Source organism: Zeus faber (assembly GCF_960531495.2).
Source record: "Zeus faber genome assembly, chromosome: 4".
NCBI classification, from domain to species: Eukaryota; Metazoa; Chordata; class Actinopteri; order Zeiformes; family Zeidae; genus Zeus; species Zeus faber.
In genome coordinates, this window is record NC_137191.1 from 16822259 (window position 1) to 16843680 (window position 21422).

The 21422-nt window shown below is 43.0% G+C and overlaps 2 protein-coding genes across 4 annotated transcripts in view; both read left to right on the plus strand.

Moving 5' to 3' along the window:
• LOC307229459 (lipopolysaccharide-responsive and beige-like anchor protein) overlaps positions 1–7354 on the plus strand; it is a gene marked incomplete at both ends in the record, with an annotated part of 32136 nt that extends 24782 nt beyond the window's left edge. Inside the window, 9 exons of the mRNA XM_079999459.1 lie at positions 554–680; positions 1440–1559; positions 2072–2218; positions 2486–2683; positions 5268–5401; positions 6081–6189; positions 6610–6762; positions 7056–7108; positions 7345–7354. Coding sequence (XP_079855585.1) covers positions 554–680; positions 1440–1559; positions 2072–2218; positions 2486–2683; positions 5268–5401; positions 6081–6189; positions 6610–6762; positions 7056–7108; positions 7345–7354 — 1051 coding nt within the window. The remainder of the gene's footprint in view (positions 1–553; positions 681–1439; positions 1560–2071; positions 2219–2485; positions 2684–5267; positions 5402–6080; positions 6190–6609; positions 6763–7055; positions 7109–7344) is intronic.
• The window catches only part of lrba (LPS-responsive vesicle trafficking, beach and anchor containing), a 151679-nt gene continuing 136907 nt past the window's right edge, over positions 6651–21422 (plus strand). For all 3 annotated transcript variants that reach the window (XM_079998554.1, XM_079998556.1, XM_079998555.1), the window contains exons 1-10: positions 6651–6762; positions 7345–7513; positions 9123–9202; positions 9825–9887; positions 10717–10814; positions 11502–11594; positions 12686–12794; positions 13732–13813; positions 16714–16837; positions 17064–17256. In XM_079998554.1, coding sequence (XP_079854680.1) covers positions 7354–7513; positions 9123–9202; positions 9825–9887; positions 10717–10814; positions 11502–11594; positions 12686–12794; positions 13732–13813; positions 16714–16837; positions 17064–17256 — 1002 coding nt within the window. In that variant the 5' untranslated portion in view covers positions 6651–6762; positions 7345–7353. The remainder of the gene's footprint in view (positions 6763–7344; positions 7514–9122; positions 9203–9824; positions 9888–10716; positions 10815–11501; positions 11595–12685; positions 12795–13731; positions 13814–16713; positions 16838–17063; positions 17257–21422) is intronic.

The following is a 21422-nucleotide window of genomic DNA, read 5'->3' on the forward strand; positions in this document are numbered from 1 at the left end:
AACAAATAGGGGAAAGCTTCATTTATAACCCATTGAAGAGAGAGGACAATCCAACCTGAGGAAATGGGATCCTTGATGAGTAAATCAGGACTTTTTCTTTTTTCCTCCCAGGAAATAATTAATCTCTGTCCAAAATGTAATTTATTCAGCGGGAATGTGAAAAGGATAACCAAGCCAAGCTGCCAGCACCTGCAATAAAAAAAACACTCCTCCTCAGCCCTGTGCCCTTTAGAAAGAGATTAGTTCACTAAATCACACGCGGAGGGTCGTTTGCGGTGGGACACCCGGAGCGATGAGATGTCATAATGAGGCGGAGACGTGATGGAGCTGTTTCTCACCTTTTATCCAAACCCCTTTTAAATCACAAGATTTATTTGCCTCTCAAACTGAATTGAACATCCCCGAGTCCTTGAGTGTAGACTGTGGAAACGTGCGCTATTCGAAACTAATACTGTGCTTAGTGTGTTGGTGATTCTGTGTTTTAATTTTTTTTTAAATTTAATATATATATATTTTTTTTCTTCTAATAATTCTCTTTTTGTTTTGTTTTTAGTTTCCGCACCAATAAAGGCCTGGGTTACTCCGCCCATTTTGTGGGAGGCTGTTTGATCGTGACCTCGCTCAAATCCAAGGCGAAGGGCTTCCAGCACTGTGTGAAGTATGACTTCAAGCCGCAGAAGGTAAGTCGCTGCGGGAGAAGGAGAAAATGAAGAATTCGCTGGTAACTCGGTGAAATGTCTCTCACAGTGATGAGGTGATCCACAATCACCTCCTGGATTTCCCACCGGGGCTTGATAAAGCCTTATCTTATCTGATACACATCGCCGAATTTACACAAACTATAAAAATAAATTTTGACAAGAACCGTCACCCACTCTGGTTTTGGGGTTCGGCCAAGTCGATGAGCGCTGTGGCGAGGAATGAGAGAGATGATGTAATAGACAGAAAGATCCGCTGGACAGTTTGGACATTTTATAAGTACCTCTACACACCCCCACTCCCCCCGGCGCCGCGCCACCGCCTCACCAAACTCAAAGGGGACTCGGAGGAGCCTCATTTCGGCTGAAACTAATCTGTTCTTTCATATCCTGAGGTAACTATGACAACCTACTCCACTCCGCTAACACTAATAACCTATTTCACTGCATTTGCCTAGTTTGATGGAAGGTCTACGTTTCTAATTAGGTACAATTTTAAATGGAAGGGATTTATGGTCACAGATCGTGCCGAGAGGCGAGGCTCATTTAAAATAGACGGGAGACTTTCTCAAAAAATCTCTGTTTTCTGGACTGCATGTGACTGATACCTACATAATGAAATAAGGTGTGTGTGTGTGTGTGTGTGTGTGTGTGTGTGTGTGTGTGTGTGTGTGTGTGTGTGTGTGTGTGTGTGTGTGTGTGTGTGTGTGTGTGTGTGTGTGTGTGTGTGTGTTGCTTCAGTGGTACATGGTGACCGTTGTGCACGTCTACAACCGCTGGAAAAACAGTGAGATCAGCTGCTACGTCAACGGTGAGCTGGCTTCTTACGGGGACATCACCTGGTTCGTCAATACAAGTGACGTAAGTAGCCGCACCTCCAAAACACATTTTAAAAAGGCATGGAATCAGTAAAACAAAGTTGGTTTTGCCTTTGGCTCTTATCTGTTGAATAACCATTGTAAAACAAGGGTTTGTTGGCATCTCGCAAAGTCAACTGTACTTACTGTATATACACTAAGATATGAATATTAACGTCGTCCAAAAATCTCCCAGCAAGTTATTATGCAGACTTTTTGGGGCGAATTTTGCTGTATGTGCAAAGTGAAAGCGAAACAATGAGAGAATTCCACAAACCGTCTCTGCTGTTCGGTATGAAGTTCAAGACGTCCAATCCCGCCTCAGGAAGCTTACGCTGTTTCTATCCTGCACCACTTCCTTACTTCTCACCGAAAAAAACATTGTTGTTTACCTTTTTTTTTTTTTTTTTTTTTTTCCATTGTTCCCGCCTGCCTCCCTTCCCGACCCACAACGCCCGGGCTTCCGTCCGTCCCTCCTCTGACATTGTTCTTGCTTCCGCCGCCTCCCTCCCGCAGACGTTTGACAAGTGTTTCCTGGGCTCGTCAGAGACGGCTGATGCCAACCGCGTGTTCTGCGGACAGATGGGGGCCGTTTACCTGTTTGCCGAAGCGCTCAGCGCCGCTCAGATCCTGGCCATCTGCCAGCTGGGACCAGGGTACAAGGTGGGGATGCCTCAAATTTTATGTTTTGTCAATTTTAGCGCCAGAGAGGCTTTAATAGCTCAAAACAATCTTTAAAGTGACACATAGTGTGATATTTATTGATTTGTTTCAAAGAGGTCCTCAAAAGTTGTAATTTCCCAATCAAACAAAAATAAAAAATCTTTGGCCAGTTATTGACAGGCTTTCATGTGAGAGTGAAAAACGACTAACTCCTGATTTTACACGTATTATAACCCCCCCCCCCCCCTCCATTCATGCATTCCTCAGGGCACCTTTAAGTACAAAGCCGAGAGTGACCTGCTGTTCGCCGAGCACCACAAGACCCTGCTGTACGACGGGAAGCTGTCCTCCAGCATCGCTTTCACCTACAACCCGCGCGCCACCGACGCCCAGCTCTGCCTGGAGTCGTCGCCCAAAGACAACGCCTCCATCTTCGTCCACTCCCCCCACGCACTCATGCTGCAGGTCAGGAGAGCAGAGCAGGAATGAATATCTACTCTGTCTGTTCTATTCTTAATATCTCATGTAGTTTATGTGCATGAGTACAAGTTGTAGGGCCTCAGATAGGGCTGGGCCATATATCGCTACGACATATATCGCTACGAGACTACAGTCGATAATCTCTTGGATTTTGGTTATCCTAATATCGTGTTATAGTTAAATGTTGTCTTTGAGGCTGCGTTACAATTAAGTCAATATCTTAGAGATAAATTAGGGATATTTAATAAATAAGTTAGAGATACTTTATTCATCTCCAGAGGGAAATTGCAGTGTGACAGCAGTTCACAAAACAATAGGCAATAATAATAAAGTAATAATAATTGAATAAAAATATAAATAAATTGGCAATATGCATTAAACTTAAAAATGAACAAAAATTTGGAAAATTTGGTAATATGCAATTATCTTAAAAAAAGTATCAATAGACATCTGTGTCAACAATTCACATTCTGTCAAAAATAGGAAATTGTAAATTTTGCATACAGCTATACAGTATGTCCTCAAAGCAGCGATCTTCCTCCACAAAATACCACCTAATTATCGATATCGAAGTATTTGTCAAAAATGTTGTTTGATTTGGTCAAGATGCTGAAAGAAGATACAGTAAAGATGTTCAGAATGTCAGGAAGTTAAATCAATGACGGATTGGGTGCTTTCTGACTTTGAGAAAAGCTCCCTGGGCCGGCGGTGTTGCTCCTCGCTCGGCACCGGGCGGCAGGACGGTGAGGTTGGCTCCCTTAGTCCTGATGCCGTCGGTGGGTTCCCAGCGCTCCCATCGGAGCGCTAGCCTCCACGCCGCCGCCTCACCTCGCCAGCCTCGGGTTGTTTCTCCACCTGCAGATCTTCCGTGTACCCGTCTGTCTCCTCCGCCCTCCGCCGTAATGACTCTGTCCCGGCGGGCTCCTCTTCATTAGGACGGCGCCGTAAGACTGATTGAGCCGGCCACTAAGCAGCTGTGGAAGAACGCCGTGTTGCTGCTCCGGTTTAGAAATTAATCACGTCCGTCCAGGTGCTCGGCTGGAGGGTCACTGCAGTATATAAAGAGGCTGGTCTTGGAGCGCACTTAGAACAGTTTTATGTTTATATATCAGCCAGATGATTGGCGATTTGCATGATCATCAATCATCGATTTTCTTTGCATGAGGGACACCTGAATACACACTAATATATGCATACACACACACACACACACACACACATACATCTCAGAAAATCCTTTGTTTGAGAGAGGCTGACACACACACAAACACACACACACACACACACAATTTAAACATAAGCTATAAAATATAGGAAAGTAAAATGATACCAAGTGCAGTCCTGACACTGAGCCCCAGTGTCCTCTGTATTGCTCCAGTTGTTTCTGGTTTGCATGGTGTAACGTGTCCAACATGTGAACATGATTATATGAGAGATGCGCGTCGCTACGCCAAGCTGCAGAGGAACAATGGCAACGTCTCAGATGCCGAAAAAGAAATGACTTAACCACTTTTATTGCTTAACTGCCGTACTCTAACCCCAAATTGTCACAGACGCCGGTAAAAATGATTGATTGTTCTGAACACTCGCCAAGCTAATTCGCTAAATCCCCCTCCTGCCATCCCTTCCCGGGCAAAGTCTGACATCTGCGCCTTGTCGCCACGGTGACAAATCACCGTCATAGTAACGTGCCACTTAACTTGTTGCCGTGAGTGGCAGGGTGGTCACGGCGGGAGTGAGGCCAGGTGTTTTGCGCCGCGTCGACGCGGCAGGGCAACTTGTTGATCTCTGGCCATTTTGTTAGTTTTGTTTTGCCTCCTGAAAACATTGCACACTGCGGCTTCAACCCAGACTCTTCAGGACCTGCTGTTGTGCTGCCAACGTTGAACAAGTTTAATCGACCACATCGTCACGTCGTTTTTGATAATTGATAATAATAATAATAATTGATGATTATTAATTTTCTTATCATTCTCAGAGGAACCAGGTGGAATTTTTATTTTGATTAAAAAGGCGCTCGACGTGTGGAATAAGTTTTGTACACAAGTTAAAATAAATAGAGCTGTCGCGATGCTTTCAGCTAATCCTTGATTGATTGATTCTGCAGTCATCGTGTTTCCATCCAAACTTAAGGGGCGTTTTAAGCCGATAAAAATGTTGCAATGGATAAAATGTGAATTAGGTGAGTTTCCAACGTTTGGATTGAAGCAAATGAACAGACGACCCAAATTCTTATGCTCCTATATTCTGTGTCAATAGACAGCTCTTCATCGCTAGATAGACATGTGCTATTACTCTTCTAAGCTTAGATTATGATTGTGGCATAAAAAGGGAAAAACACAAAAAAAAAACATTCAAATTGCTATTCGCAATGATTTGATTAACAGTCGACTATAATATCATGATTATAACACCCCTTATGATGATGATAATAATAAAAATAAAAACACCTCCATCCCAACATAGTCTTAATGGAGCACCCTGACAATCCCATCCGGTGCTCCAGGTATAACAAGTAGAGCGTTCCAAACCGTGTGTATGACTGATGTGGGTGTGCTTTGACATCTAGGACGTGAAGGCGGTGGTCACCCACTCAGTCCAGAGTGGGATCCACTCCATCGGAGGCGTGCAGGTCCTCTTCCCTCTGTTTGCACAGCTGGATCACTGCCAGCCCTCCAGCCAGGAGCTGGACACCTCCGTCTGGTAACACACACACACACACACACACAAACACACACACTACAGTATATAATATATATATATATAGTATGATAGACATGTTTTGGCTCAGCGTATTTCGCTTGATCATAGACTGATGGATGACCTACTTGTAGTTGTAGTTCTTTGTGTCTGCTTTCCACAATGCGATGCCTTCCAGAATCTGTCCGTCTCGAACAGGGGTCTTGAACACAAATGACCTTGGGGTCCCTGGTCACGTTGTCTTCTCCCTTGGGCATCAAGGGGGAGTGTAACTGTCCAGCATTTATTTTCCTATTAAATTTTTTTTTTTATACTGCATTTGTGCCTAATAATAAATACATCAGTTTAAAAAGGCTGATGTATACTCTATACATAAATCTTTGTTTAATGTACTGAAAACAAAACCATCAATGGATTGATGAAACATTGTGGTAGGGGGAACAAAAACAGAAAAGAAAATTGTGGGTCAGATTTAACAATTTATTATGAATTGTCTGTCGGGCCGGACGTGTGTGTTTGAGCGCCCCAGTGTAGATGACCCAACGCCTCCTTCCATCACACCGCGTGTCGGACATGACCTCTAAGCTAGGAACAGGGCTCGGTCAGCAGCTTACATTGCTCATTCTCTCGCTCTCTCTCTCTCTCTCTCTCTCTCCCTTTCCCTCCCCTCCCTCCATCCCAGCTGCACTTTGCTGTCCTTTGTGATGGATCTCTTGAAGAACTCTGTGGCTATGCAGGAGCAGATCTTGGCCAGCAAAGGCTTTCTGGTCATCGGCTACACGTTGGAGAAGGTACGAGGGGTTTGTTTTTGGGAGTTGAGGAAGATTTCTGTTCCAGTCACACACTGTGTCAGTCCGTATCGGAGGGTACCGTGTTAATCACTCTGCCAACACAGACACATGTCATTTCCCGCTTGTAAATAAACACTTAGTTGAACGCATGTAAAGATCTAACAAATAGCTGCACTTCAACTAAAATGAACCCATGGAGATTAAACATAAATATAAAAAAAAAAAAAAGATAAATGCATAAATAAAGGATTCTGCACAGTGTGAATGAAATCCCGAGTTATGACATAAAAGCAAATAAAGAAAGAGGAATATTCATTAGGTTAACCTGCAGCTCTCCCTCACTATGTACCATCCCTCCGTCCCTCCCTCCTGCCTTTGCTCTGTTTTTTCTTAACTTTCGTCCCCTCATCCCGTCTCCAGTCCTCCAACATGCACATGACGCGGCCGGTGCTGGAGATCGTCTTGGCGTTCGCCCGATATCTCAGCAACCTGCAGAACGGCGTCCTGCTGCTCAAGCAGCTGTGCGATCACATTCTGTTCAACCCCGCCATCTGGATCCACGCCCCCGCCAAGGTGACACACACGCACACACACACGCACACACACACACACACACGCACGCACGCACGCACGCACGCACGCGCGCGCACACACACACAAAGATAAATTATCTTACCTTTTGATGCAGCTGTGCAGCCGACATATAAGTTTGCATATATACAAACACAAGCACCCCCTCTCTCCCCTATATTTCCTCCACACACACTTTATATTATACTCAACATGAGCTCCTTGGCTACTACTTTGGTTATGAATGCTTTCATGACAAATCATACTTCTATGCTCCAGATCATTTCCTGTCGTAGGTGCAAAAAGTTGCAAGGCAGTTATACCGCGTTCCTGACATCTGGACCCGACTGTATTTACCAATAACAAATACAATGCATCCCAACAATACATGTGATTGAAACATGCACGAGCAAGATGTCGTTTTTCAGGGTCTTGGTAATCTTACCTCTTAGGAATCTTCCGTCATCGTCATTGTTCCTCTCTATCCCAGGGCATCGAACAGGGCATTCTCTTTATTTATTGTTTTTATTCTGCCAAAGCTCAAGTTTTGTTTGTATGCATGTCTTTTTGTCCCATCTTCCACAGGTCCAGTTGATGCTCTACACCTACTTAGCGACAGAGTTCATCAGCACCGTCACCATCTACAACGCCATCCGCAGGGTGGGCACGGTACTGCAGGTCATGCACACGCTCAAGTACTACTACTGGGCCGTCAACCCACAGGACCGGAGCGGAGTCGTTCCCAAAGGCCTCGGTGAGAACACAGGACGTTCTGATGATACATGAACTACCCTGTCCAAAATAATAATAATAATAAAACTGTACATCCAAACACGCAGACAATTATGGAACACCATTTGAGTCAATATTAAATAAACAAATAAATACATAAATAAATAAATATGCAAATGAAATAAATCCTTAAATAGATGAATGAGGCTGTAAAGAAATGTCAATATATAAATCAGTAAATATAATCAAATAAATAAATAGTTTTTTTTAATTAAAAAAATACTTTTTATTCATTTCAGGCGGCTTTTATTTCACATTTCCACATTTATTTAATTAAGGGGACTTTTATTTCATAATGCCTCATTTCCATTCATAATATGCAAATGAGTGGGCGTGGTTATCTCACAAATTCAGAGTCCCGGCGGAGAGAGGGGGAACAACCACAACAGCGCTGCCGTTGGCGAATTCCTACGCAACAATGGTGGTTGCTCAGAGCTGGTCCTCAGCTCCTGATACCTCCTCGGTTGGAGCCAGGGACCGGTAGGGATGCGTGCTGGTCACGGTGGAGGGCCACCTCCTGGTTCCGCTTGACCCGGCTCACCCTGTACACCACGTCCAACAGCTGTTCCAGCACAGTGCAAGGGCCAGCCCACTGGCTCCACAGCCTGGGGGCCCTTCTTTCTCTCTGGACAGTAGTCCCACAGCTGGGTCCTGGGTGCAAAGTTTGTTCCCCAACAGTGGAAGTCGTAGGCCTGCTTGTAAGCCTGGACGTGGTGTACAGGCTGCGGCTGGTCAAGCAGAACCAGGTGGTGGCCCTCCACCCTGACCGGCTCGCTCCCTACTGGCCTCTGGCACTAACCGAGGAGGTATTGGGAGATTGGGGCTATCTACAAGCAACCATCACTGTTGCGTAGGAGAGCACCAACGGCGTCGCCAGCGTGAGTGTTCCCCGTGGCTCCGTCGGCTCTGAATCTTAAACGAGATAACCACACCCCATTAGTTTGCATATAATGAATGGAAATGAGGCATTATGGGGAAAAAAAAGTACCCTGGAATAAATAATTGTTGCGTGATGAATTTAAAGTCCCCTTAAATAAATAAATGTTAAATTATGCAAATATTTACCCATTTACATATTAATACATTTATTTATATATTTATGTATCCTTGCCTGTACTGTATGTCTCATATGCCTTGGCATCTATCTATCTATTTAGTATTGACTCAATTGGCATCCCATTTACAATAGCTTCATTTTAGCCTTTTAAGATAAAATACCTTACTGAGTAAGAATGAAATAAATAAATTAAGTGTTCCGCAGTTTTCTTTTTTCTCTTTATCTATTTTGTCCCTGCTTATTTGAAGGGATATGTCAAATTGAGTATTAGCCTATATTAGTCAGTACACATATTTTACATTACCCCTATTAATTCATTTCCTTCCCCCGTTGCTTTAAAATAAATATAAAATCAAATCCAGCCTTTAAGAGATATGTCATGAGATGATATCAAAAAAATAAATAAAATAAAAAAGTTAACTATCATGAAGGAAGATGCTCAGGGGTAAACAACTAAAGCCCAATTTGACACAGGTATGACGTCCGTCTGATTGTCTGACGTTTGCGTTTTTAGACGGCCCCAGACCGAACCAAAAGGAGATCCATTCCCTGCGAGCCTTTCTGCTGCTGTTCGTCAAGCAGCTTATCATGAAGGTGAGGCTGGATGTCGGGTGTTGTTTAGTGCTGTCCAGTAGTCCTCTGATGGCGGTCCCTCAAGGCTTTAGTTATGTGAATAAGCCGTTAGTTTTAGTCTCATCTTCAATGTTCGTCATGCTCTTTCCTCCTGAACGTCTCCTGTTATGGCAAGTACGTGTCTTGCAAAATGTTACTCTGATGAACAACGATGCCAACAGCTGACGTGTGGCATGTTTTATGTACCAGTTAGAAAGCAGGGACTCTCCACCTGTTTGTGCCTCTGACCCTGTGGTAAGGTCCCGAAATGATCACGACAACAGCAATTTTGAGAGTGACTCATTTTCTTATTTCTCTCCTTTTAATATAAATTTGGAGCCACCACTCGTGGGGTGGATGGTAGGGTAGTGGGTGAACTCTAGTTTTTTCAGTACAGAATATTGCATTATGTTTACTTGTTTTATTTTGTCACCCGACTATATACCCTTCAGCTTTTCAACTAGCTTGATGTAGGATCCTTTCACTCACAGAGCACTTTTTTGGCCTCTGTTGCACCACATCTATATTTATGGTATAAAATAAACTTGAAAACTATACGTTACTCCTTAACAATGGTTGTATTCGTCAATCACATTTTTCCCAGGATTACGGTGTGAAGGAAGATGAGCTGCAGAGTATCCTCAACTACCTACTCACCATGCACGAGGTGGGAATATGAAACCGTCCAGCAGGTGGCGTCACAACCTCACATCTGGACTCCCCAAACTCTCCCCTCGCTCCTGCCGACACACAGTACATCAGAGCAGCTGAAGAAGTATTTCAAGTCTGCCAGTCAAAGTTTTGGACAGAGGCAGCCATGTTTAGATTGCAGCGGCGCATAGCAATTTAATGAGGCTGTAAAACAATAAACCCCAGTAGGTACGAAGGGAAAACACAACGTCGGTGCCAATTCCACTGTCACTCTCGCGGCGCTTCTCGATTTTAAAATAATATTTATTACTCACTGACAGGAAAGTTGACAATATAGAATTATTAATAATTATTATTAATAATTATTTTTTACTACATAACACAACCACTTTTCTTGATCCGTCTGTTACTTATGTTTCCCTTTTATTTACCTTCTAACTTAGTGTATAAACTTTATCTTTATTAACTTAATCTGCTGTCATGCCCAAATCTTCCCATAATTAATAAAGTATCTTATCTTCAGTAGCTATAAGAGAATGTTAATGTATTCTTTCAGGGGAGCCTGAAGAGACAAAAAAAACAAACAAAAAAAAAAACGAGGTGCATGTTGGGTACACACACGCCTAAATGCCTCTTTCTAAACTTTCCAGGTATATGCAAATTCACTGAAGTAATTCCTCTTCGCACTTGTTTTCTTTTGTCAGACGCTGACAATGAAAATCTGGAATTCTTAATTCTCTTTTTTATTTATTTTTTATTTTTTTTGGAGATTGTTGGAGAAGTTCTGCTGTCGTGCTTAAATCGAGGTTGTGTTTGTTTGTTTGTTTTGTTTTTTTTTCTCCCAGGATGAGAACCTGATGGACGTGCTGCAGCTGCTGGTGGCTCTGATGTCGGAGCATCCTGGATCCATGGTCCAGGCCTTCGAGCAGCGAAATGGGATACGGTAAAAGCATCACACGTCGCGGTGTTCACGCAGGCCCTCTAATATTAAGGCTTTAGTGTGTTACATACAGCACATTATTCCACACATTATATAAGTTGGGATATGTACTAAATGTTATTTTTTTGTCTGAACACTCAAATATATATATTTATTTTCATTCATCAATTATTTAAAACTTTGTTTTCATAGCTGTGTGGCTTGGATTTAACCTTTGCTACTGTAAAATGCAGCTGCTCCGTCAAAGTTGCTTTACTGCTTTTCTGCGACTCTCTTTCAAAGCTAAATTCTGCAGTGCCCTGATTTATACTCTTCATTTAAAAGCCCACGTCTGTGTTTCATGGGCTACGGTTTGAAACGAGATCTGTACGATCCGGTCATTGTGGCAAATTTTGAAGTTTCATTCCCGAGCGTGCATGTTTGCTTTTAATGACTTTAATAAAGACTTAAATAACTGACTTTATTAACTACAGACTGTAACGCCTTGGTTTTTAAACATGCACTCTTTTATTTTATTTGTTAATAATTACAACGGAGGTCATGTCAGATTTTTCCATATTTTCCATCGTAGGTCTCTGTCATAAAACCTGACGTATGTTATCCTACCAAAAGTTAATATGCGTCCATGCTTTCAGGCTTTTCCTTTATGAGTGTGATCTTTATTTTCTCTATATCCTTGTTTTTTTCCAGTGTGATCTACAAGTTGCTGGCGTCTAAAAGTGAAGCAATACGAGTGCAGGCACTCAAAGTCATGGGCTACTTTCTCAAGCACTTGCCGCCAAAGTGAGTTCAGCCCCGGTCCGTTGCCGTCGTGCTCATACCGTACGCGGTGAAGCCTCCAGTGAAACTCAGCCTCCGGAAGCCTTTTTTGCAGTTTGGCATGTTTTTTATTAAAATATTTCTTTGCAATATATTTTCCGGGGGTTTTCTCCGAGTATTACTATTATTTTTTTTTTGGAGGTATTACCATGTGAACAGGCATCTGTTGTCAACTTTTGCTGCTCTCATACCTGAATTCTCCGGGGCTCATAAAGTGTTGTATATCTTATATTATCTATATTATCTTATATCATCGCAATGTTTCCTTTTAACTGTCAGGAATCTAATCTCATGTGAACATTGGTGTCTTAGTCTTCATGTCTAACCGTTGGCCCAAAATAAAAGTAACTTCAGGAGGTTTATACCTCATGTCAGTCAATTCCTATTCTTCTCCAGTTCCTATTATTTCTTTGCCAGCAGACCAGACAATCATGTGCCCGCTGCAAGTTTAATGATGAATTACCGTCCACTACCAAATGCATGATTAATAGCAAGCCGTATTCCAAGCAGCGGTTCCTTTTGAACTGCGGCGTGTGCACCCAGTGAATGCTGCGTCCCAGCAGCCGTACACACAGGGGCTTATGGATCTAATGCAGTGTTGACCCAGGGAATCTATACAACTGTCCGTGGGTCTTTAGCCGAGTTTTCATCTTAGAATTGGAACCGCTCCACGGTCGGAGATGAAAGAGATGATGATCTCTCTGGTAAGACTCGCTCTTACTTAAGTCAGCAGGAAGTCTCTTTTTTTCATTTCCTCTTCATGTCAAATGTTGGCTGCAGCTTGGTTGGGTTACACAGTCGCTCTAACGTGACGGTTTGTCAGGAGTTTTCCAGTATTCCCCTTGTCATTTGCAATATTAATAATATTGCTGCCTATCTTTAATGTTGTTCAACAGCAATACTATTATCATTGTTGATTGTGATTGTATATCACTGATATTAAATCAGTATGTTATATCAAGGATGGAAAAGCGTAATGCGATGATAATTGCAGTGCTGCAGGCCGATATCAATATTTCCCCGGCTGACCTTTGACCTCTCACCCCGCTGACCAGGAGGAAGTCAGAGGTCATGCTCGCTCACGGCCTCTTCTCGCTGCTCACCGAGCGCCTGATACTGCACTCGAGCCAGTTCACCATGACGACCTACAATGTGCTGTTTGAGGTCGGTCCACCTCCCCACCGCCGCATTACGCACGCTTTGTTGATACCAATCAAACAATTTCTATAAACATGCAAGATTTGGCTCGTACGTATGTATTTATTTATTTCGCGATCATAGAACATTACGCATTTAAAGGTACAGGCTTTCATTTATGACATGGGAGCAGAACGAATCTGGGTGTAAACTGGTAGTTGACTTTATATGAGTTTGGGCATCATTGTTAGTAGGTCTGTGCGGTGCTTATGTCCTGAAAATGCACCGAAAGTTTATTTAAAATAAATAAAGATATAAATAATAATAAAAAAATCCTCAAAATTTAATTTGGTGACATCAGTTGAATAGTCGTACTTTAGTAAGAAGCTGCACAAGTATTTTTGTCTTCATCTGTATCCTCTTAGGGTTTCCTTTTTATCTGAACGTTTCTGCCATTGTTATTTAGCACAAATATAATTTAACGCATAAAGCACATGGGTGCTAAATTCTTATTAGTTGCACGTGCGTCATTTATACAACTGATTGGGATTTCTCAAATACTCCAATTCTCCAAATACAAATTACAACATGAACACAGAGAGTTTCCTGTATTACATACATTTTCAGTGAAAAATATGGGAAACGCAATTTTTTTGCGACAAATTATGTGTCCAACTCTCATTTTTCCTTTTCTTTTTTTTTTAAATTAAGCCCCAATGATATCAGATGACTTACATGCCATTTATTTAGATGGGTACCTCATTTTGGGCACGTCATTTTAAATCTAAAAAAACGTAGAGATTGAAAACACGCCACGAGCCTCTCTCTGACGTCTCCCGATTTGACTTATTAATCAGAAATATGTCGCAGCGAAACCCTCACGGCAGTTTGCGCTTTCTATTGTGTTGGATATCTTTGGGTGTTTGGTATTGGAAAACCTTCTCTCCCTCTCTCCCTCTGGTAGATCCTGACGGAGCAGATCTGCACTCAAGTGATCCATAAACAGCATCCGGACCCCGACTCCACTGTGAAGATTCTCAACCCGCGTAAGTGCCCCCTCTGCACCGCGCGGCTCTCCTAAATCATCCCCCGCCGTCTACCGTCCCCGTACCAAGCACTCCGTGTTGCACCAGAGGGTATTCCCCGCGGGCCACTGCCATTGTTATATACAGCAAAGCAAATGAGCATAAATTCTGCAACACTCAGCTATTTTTACACAAGTCGCCCGCCGCTGCAAGGCGAAAGACGGAGCTTATATTTGATGTGATATAGTATGTACACAGCCTCTGGTTTAAAGACCACTACCTAGTCAACCCGACTCATCTATCCATAAATTAAGCACATCAATTGTTGATTAAATGTATTATATAATATTATACAATATAAAAATATATATGTTAAGAGAGGGAAAAACATTGTGTCCATTTCTATAGCCGAGGGCTTATGAATGATCTTTTCCATCCATTTATTTAATTTGTTTAGAGGTATTCATTTAATAAAAGGGAGTGACGCAATTTTGTTGAAGGTCTTTTATTTGGTTTTGATTATTAATGTTTTTTTATTTGAAGTCTTATATTTTATAAATACGAGACACTTTCACACTTTATTAATCCCCGGGGGAAAGTTCAGTATAAATGAATAAAAAAACAATAAATAAATAAAGCAATCTGTAGGTTTTTGCCGCATCTTATAGGATGTTGTCTCTGGACCTTGTAGTATTTAATTTTAATATTGACTATTTTGCAAACAATGCATGGGAACTTCTGAAAGTAATACATTGCAGATTTTCACTCTGCCAGGAGTGTGGGTGTACTTGTCTGCTTTTTATTTTATATATATATATATATATATATATATATATATATATATCCAACAACATCTTATTACCACCGTCATATTACTGTTAGAAAGCCATGCTTATTTTCTGTATGATGTCAGGTGATAAGCTGAAATAGAAACCTCTGCCTTTGATCAACGCTTCCATCCCATCCCGCAGTAGTATTTTCAGGTCATTACTTACCTCCAATTTTAAACGTCAGCCCCCAAAATATTTTCATATGTGAAAATCAAAGTAGGCTTTAGTTAAACTAAGAAATGAAAACATCTCTCCCTCTCCCTTATTCTCCATTTTCAAAAGACAGACACATGCAAAACTTTGATCAGTGGAAATCCAATAGCTTGGTGTAATCACAACCAAGGTTTACTTCTAACCAGCCTTAATCTGACAAGGTAGTGCTGTAGTCACACGTTAATTATCTTAAGCCTTTATTGTGTTAAAAAAAAAAACTCCCCTGACCCCACCGTCCCAGACAGGCCGTATATATCACAGAAACCCTGTATGGCTCTTTACATGCGAACACACGCTATGGAATATGGAGCCGGGGGTCTGTTTCTCCTTTACCATGCATTCTCCTGATTTAATCTGCAACGAAGCCCCAAAATGGCCCCCTGATTGCAGTCTTTAGTAACGTCAGAGCCAATCAAACAAACCGAGGAAGTACCGTTTCCCTCAAATTAACTCAAGGGAAAGGGAAGCAAGAGCAAATGGAAAAAAGAAGGGAATACGCCATGCCTCCGTCCTCATTCCCGGTACATGCTGGGGTAATTTTCTGGCGGTAAGGGTTCAGCGACTCATAATTTGAGTGACTAAGGCGTAGAAACAACACAACCGTCTGCAGGGGCGAGGGGGCATCGGTTAGCGCCAAGGTCTGGAAAGACGAGTGAAATCCAAGCCCCGCCGTCTCGCCACTCAGCGCAAATGGACACTGACATTGTCTAGATAATTCATCTAAACAGTCAGTCTCTTTGGGTTAACCAGAGCCAAGCCTTCCAGAAAGGGCCTGTGACTCAGGTTCTCCCATTTGAAACAATACCAAAACCATTACAGCGCGATAAAAATCAGGCCTTTTTTTTTTTTTTTTTTTTTCTACGTAAAATCTTTTTTTTGTTTTTGTTTTTTCTACCGCAGATCTTCAGGTGTCTGCCGTCATGAATTGAGATGGTTCGTGACACAATGATTTGCACATGTTCGTACCAATGTCTGAATCAGCCGTTGATTTGTGGTCTGCGCCCCATCCCCACCCCCAACCAACAAGTGCTTTTTTTTTTTTCTTTTCTTCCCCTCCCCCGCAGCAGAGTCTTGAACGGTTACGAATCCAAATGTCTGTCTATTGTCTTCAAAATGCAACAGACAACAAATTCATTGGTGGGACAGATTTCGAGCAGGCCTATTCAACTGGCGGCCTGCGGGCCAAATGTGGGCCCCCAAATTAATTTGCTGGTCCTTTGAATAAATGTGAAGGGTTAACAGTGAACTGTAATAACGTTCATTTCAGAAATTCCTGTCGGGCTTAAACGAACCAACAACCATGTGCCAACGCAGAAGCAGTGCGCATTTAAAAATATTACACCTAGGAGAATATTATCTAGAAATGCATTTTTTGTAAATTGGATGAAGATAATTATTATTATTATTTTTTTTTTTTTAAGTGTTGCTTCACTCAACAATGAAAGTTGTTTGCTGAATTTGTCAGGCCCCTAAGCCGGTACCAGGTTGAAAATCTGTCCCCCATCAGAATGCAGTCAAACAGTCCTGATTTAGACCACTCACTCGTATTTTTAGCAAAAGGGAATGGTATACCATTATTTTCGAATAGTAACTATTATATTTTGAAATACTCCCGTTGAAAATGCCCCGGATGATTGTTTTCTTGCGTCGTCTTTGAGAGAAAACAATGTTTTAATCATCCCAAATAAATTCCAGCAATTCCTTATTTGAGGGTGTTTTTGATGAGGTAAACTTAGTCTCTCAATTGGTTTAATTAAATAAGAGTTCATTAAATAATATGTACAAACTGATAACAACAGATAGCCAGTTCATTGAATCCATATGAATACTGGGGGGGTCAAATTGCCTATGGGTTAAAAATGTACTTGTGTGTTCCAGAGGTCCTGAAGGTGATTGCAGTCCTCCTTAAGGGCTCTCCTCCGTCCCCCGAGAGCATGGAGGTGCGCAGGGTCTTCCTGTCGGACATGATCAAACTGTTCAACAACAGCAGGGAAAACCGTCGGTAAGAACCTTAATGCTACCGACCGGCCTCTTCACCGTTTACACGCCCTGTTCTCATTCATGTGTGTGTGTGTGTGTGTGTGTGTGTGTGTGTGTGTGTGTGTGTGTGTGTGTGTGTGTGTGTGTGTGTGTGTGTGTGTGTGTGTGTGTGTGTGTGTGTGTGTGTGTGTGTGTGTGTGTGTGCGTGCGTGCGTGCGTGCGTGCGTGCGTGCGTGCGCGCGCTTTAGGAGTCTGCTGCAGTGCTCCGTGTGGCAGGAGTGGATGCTGTCGCTGTGCTTCATCCACCCCCGCAACACCGAGGAGCAGAAGATCACGGAGATGGTCTACGCCATCTTCCGCATCCTGCTCTACCACGCCATCAAGTACGAGTGGGGTGGCTGGCGCGTCTGGGTGGACACTCTGTCCATCACGCACTCCAAGGTCAGGGTGCCGCGCACACACACGCGCACGAGCACGCACACACACACACACACACACACACACACAGGTTTGAAACGCGGCTTTGTTTATCTTTCTCCCGGGATCGTCTCGTCTTATCCGCTCCACCTCTCATCTACCACATGTGTTTTGTTTCTGCTTCCTTTCATTTCGTCCGACACACTCTTTGTTTCTCTTAACTTAACACGCGTGTGTGTGTGTGTGTGTGTGTGTGTGTGTGTGTGTGTGTGTGTGTGTGTGTGTGTGTGTGTGTGTGTGTGTGTGTGTGTGTGTGTGTGTGTGTGTGTGTGTGTGTGTGTGTGTGTGTGTGTTGTTTTTTTTGCCCCACACTCGCTGCGAGGCTCATCAGTTCACGTCCTCGCAGCAGCGATAAATAAAGTCAAACACGTCAAATCAGTCAGCCGTCACGTGTTTATCCGGATCCTAACATCGCGGCATGCACCAAATAAAGAATTAGCCATTTTGGAACCGTGGTATGCCTCTCTGTGCCCATCAGATCAAGCTGTGGAAAACTTACAGCCAGCTGTAAATGGTAAAGAATGAGCCTACATGCTCTTCCCCCCCCTGCCTTTTATTTATATGGAGAGCAGTGAATCTTAACCTTTTTTCACATCAAGGACCCTCCATTTGATACGCATTAGGCCATGGACCCCATTTGATAAGATTTAGTCTCTTGGACCGCGATCTGAGAAGATTTTCACTGTTAGGCATGATTTAGTCCAAACCTCCATACCTGCCTGTCCTATAGTTGGGGAGATGACAGTGAAACTATATTTAAAACAGTAATTATTTTATATTCTCCAATGGGGCTTACGTCCTGAAAATTAAACAGTGAAATCTTAACTATTTATCTTTTTTCAGGGGACCCCCTGGAACCTCCTGAAGGAGCCCCGGTGGTCCCCGCACCCCGTGTTCAGAGCCACCGATATAGAATGTTTCTATATTTTACATTGTACAGATAAAAAAGAAACCTCTGGCGCTTCTTATCTCGACCAATTTAAAATATTAAGAAGAAGAAATAGGAACGGGGGGGCGAAGCCCCCCTTCATTGTTTATATCATGTTACGTGACTTGGTTCCAAGGCAGTGAAGTAATTGAGGTTGGTGTCAGATTGTGGTCTGGGGTGGGGTGCGGGTGGGGGCTGGGGGTCTGAGTGCTGTACATTGAAGATTGACTTTAAGGATTGTTTGGTTGCCAGGGTGTTGTGAGTCTGAGCGTTCAGCAGGGGGCACAGACACACTGAGGGGGATGCTGTGTGTGTTGTGTGCGCCTGTGTGTGTGTGTGTGTTGTGTAGTCGCAGCCCTCAACGCAGACTGCGACTAACCGGGTTTCAGTCAAAGCAAATTCTAAATCAAATTTGCACCTTTTTTTGAACGTCCAATCTGATTATTATTTATTTTTTTTCGGGCGGGAAGTTGAGCAGAGCGCGGTGACGATAAAGTTTTGGACTTGGCAGTGAAAATGTGCTCTGTGTGTGAATGTGTAACGCTGCATTTCTCTCTCTGGGACTGATTCACAGACGTTCTGGGTTTATTTTGGGTCGGAGGGCGTTCTGGATTTACGACTGTCTGTATCTACATTACCAAGAGTATTGTCTTTGTGAAACAAAATACTGTTTTAAATCGCCGCTTAATCGGTGACTATTTCGTACATTTTGGAAATCAACATAATAATTCACAACGTTGTTTCTTCATACTGGAACCTTACTTTTTTAATTTTCCTCTTTTTCCATAATTTCCCTCGCTTTACTCCCAAATGAAAACAGACTTTATTAGAGAGACCAGGTACCATGTACTGTATATCATTATTAGCGGGATTTACTTTTTATTAGCGGGATTTACCAATCAGCAATTTACGATCAAAGAGTGCAAAAAAATAAAAAATAAAAAAAGTACATTGCTTGCAAATGTTTTATTTAAATATAAGCAACAACAAGCAATAGCCAAAGACTCGAACAAACCCCCCCGTCCCTCCCGCCGTCCTATATAACCGTTTATTTAAGAATAACCTGTGTACATGGGATCAAGTTTCCCCCTGCAGCTTATGGTTCCCACAGGTTCACATAGTCGTATGGTTGTGCGTGCACGCCGGCCCGCTGCTTGTTTCGGGGCTGTGCAGAAATTCATTCTTCTCCGTACAAGACGGGCCGTAATTGCCTTTTCTGTGTAATTTCAGAAGATGAATGCGGTTTCTATTTGGCTCAATTTACAATACCCAGTGCTGAACTCAAAACAGAAGTGTGAATGCACACCCAGGTACACAATCCCGCCCACACTCGCACACATGCATGCGCGCGTGCCTGCGTGGACGTTGCAGGACCCCCGTCCCTCCCGCCGTGCCTGTGAAGCAGAAAGGTGCAGCGGGCATTCGCCATCAAGATACATGCAGGTGCTATAAAAAGCTAAGGAAACTCAATTGCAATTTTATTGTCCCGTTTGATAGATTTCCTGCCACCACTGGAGCGCCAGCGTTGTTTGTCACTGTTCCTCCCTCCTCCCGTGTGTGTGTGTGTGTGTGTGTGTGTGTGTGTGTGTGTGTGTGTGTGTGTGTGTGTGTGTGTGTGTGTGTGTGTGTGTGTGTGTGTGTGTGTGTGTGTGTGTGTGTGTGTGTGTCTGCGTGTGCGTGTGTGTGCGCGCACCTGCGGCTCAGGAGAGCGTGCCTGAGTCCTCCTGGGCTGCACAAAAACCCTCTCTCCGGGCGCATTGAATATTAATCTGAGCCGTGCATGAACAATCAGAGAAACAAGGAACCATAAACACGAGCAGCCTCGCCGGAGCCCTGCGTGCCTTCATTTGTGGACGCACACTTGCGAGTAGTTCCTACGCCTCCTTTCGTGACGTCCAACTGCAATAGGAAGAAAATTTGCGTGGTATACAATTCTCTGTGGTGTGCACCTCCTCGACTCCCGCTGTGTTATCTTTGGTTTCTGTTGTTACATCAGTGTTTATAATACGTTTTTCATCTTGATACACTTCATACATAGTCATACGGTTTGTTCCACCCATATTTTACACACGGCCTTGGCTTGTGTTGGTACCATTACTAGGTGTTAAAGGAATAACAAATCTATAAATCGTTCTTAGGCCTCCTCTCCTACTAGGGCTTGGAAATAATTCAATATTCTCTGTCATGCAGTGATATCATCATGTGAATATTGCCAGACGGTTTCTCACTATGAAATATGAGCTAACATTGTTCAGCAGTTTTATTTGGAAGAGTTTGGTCTGACATCATGGTTTACATTGCTTACATATGCTACGTCGATACGGAGATACAGTATATATCATGGAACATTAAAGAAATTAAATAAAATTAAAGACATTCTTTCTTCTTTCCAACTCCCATTAAAACGTGTTTCCCAAATGCCTGGCAGAACAAATTGCAATTTTTTTTAACTTTTTTTCTTTTATTTGAATAAGCATCTCAGTGAATGACCATGTGAGGTTGCCCAGTCTTTGATTATAATTGAAATCAACTGTAGACCCACCCCCCCCCCCCCCCTTCTTTTTCTTTTTTCTATTTTTGTGCAGTCATACCGGCTTTTTAGCAAAGAGCAATATATTTCAAATATTGTGACTGGGATGCAAAAGAGGGCTGGATTTATTCCTTGTGATTGGTTCCAGCTCAACTCTCTCAGCCCAATTTTTCGCTCCCAATTTGAGAGCGAGCTGGAGCGGCTCTTAATGCCACCGGTCCAGACAGTAGACGGCTCTCCTCGCGCTTATTTTATTTTATTTTTTGATAATTAATAACAGAACCTCGCTCCGGCACTCGATGAATTTGGATTTTGTGGGTGGAAATGAGCACGGAAAAATAAAAGGGCGTGTCTGCGCTGGTGTGCGAGCGTGTTTTCTCCACCATTAGTAGGTGCGCAGTGAGTAGGCCATTAGTATGTGTGTCTCACAGAGCAGACAGATGTTTCTGCAGGTGGGTCTGCTGTCACGTGCAGCCCCCCCCCCCCCCTCAAGGTGCCCCCTCATCCAGCTCAACTCACACATGAGTTGGCACCAAGGAGATTTCCAACAGGGAGCAGTTGGTGCGTGAAGGAACTTCTGTCCTTTGCGATCCCACCTTCAGCTGACTTAACGGAACTATTTATCGACCAAATAATATAATTAATGGGTGAATAGACGTAATCTGCATTTGC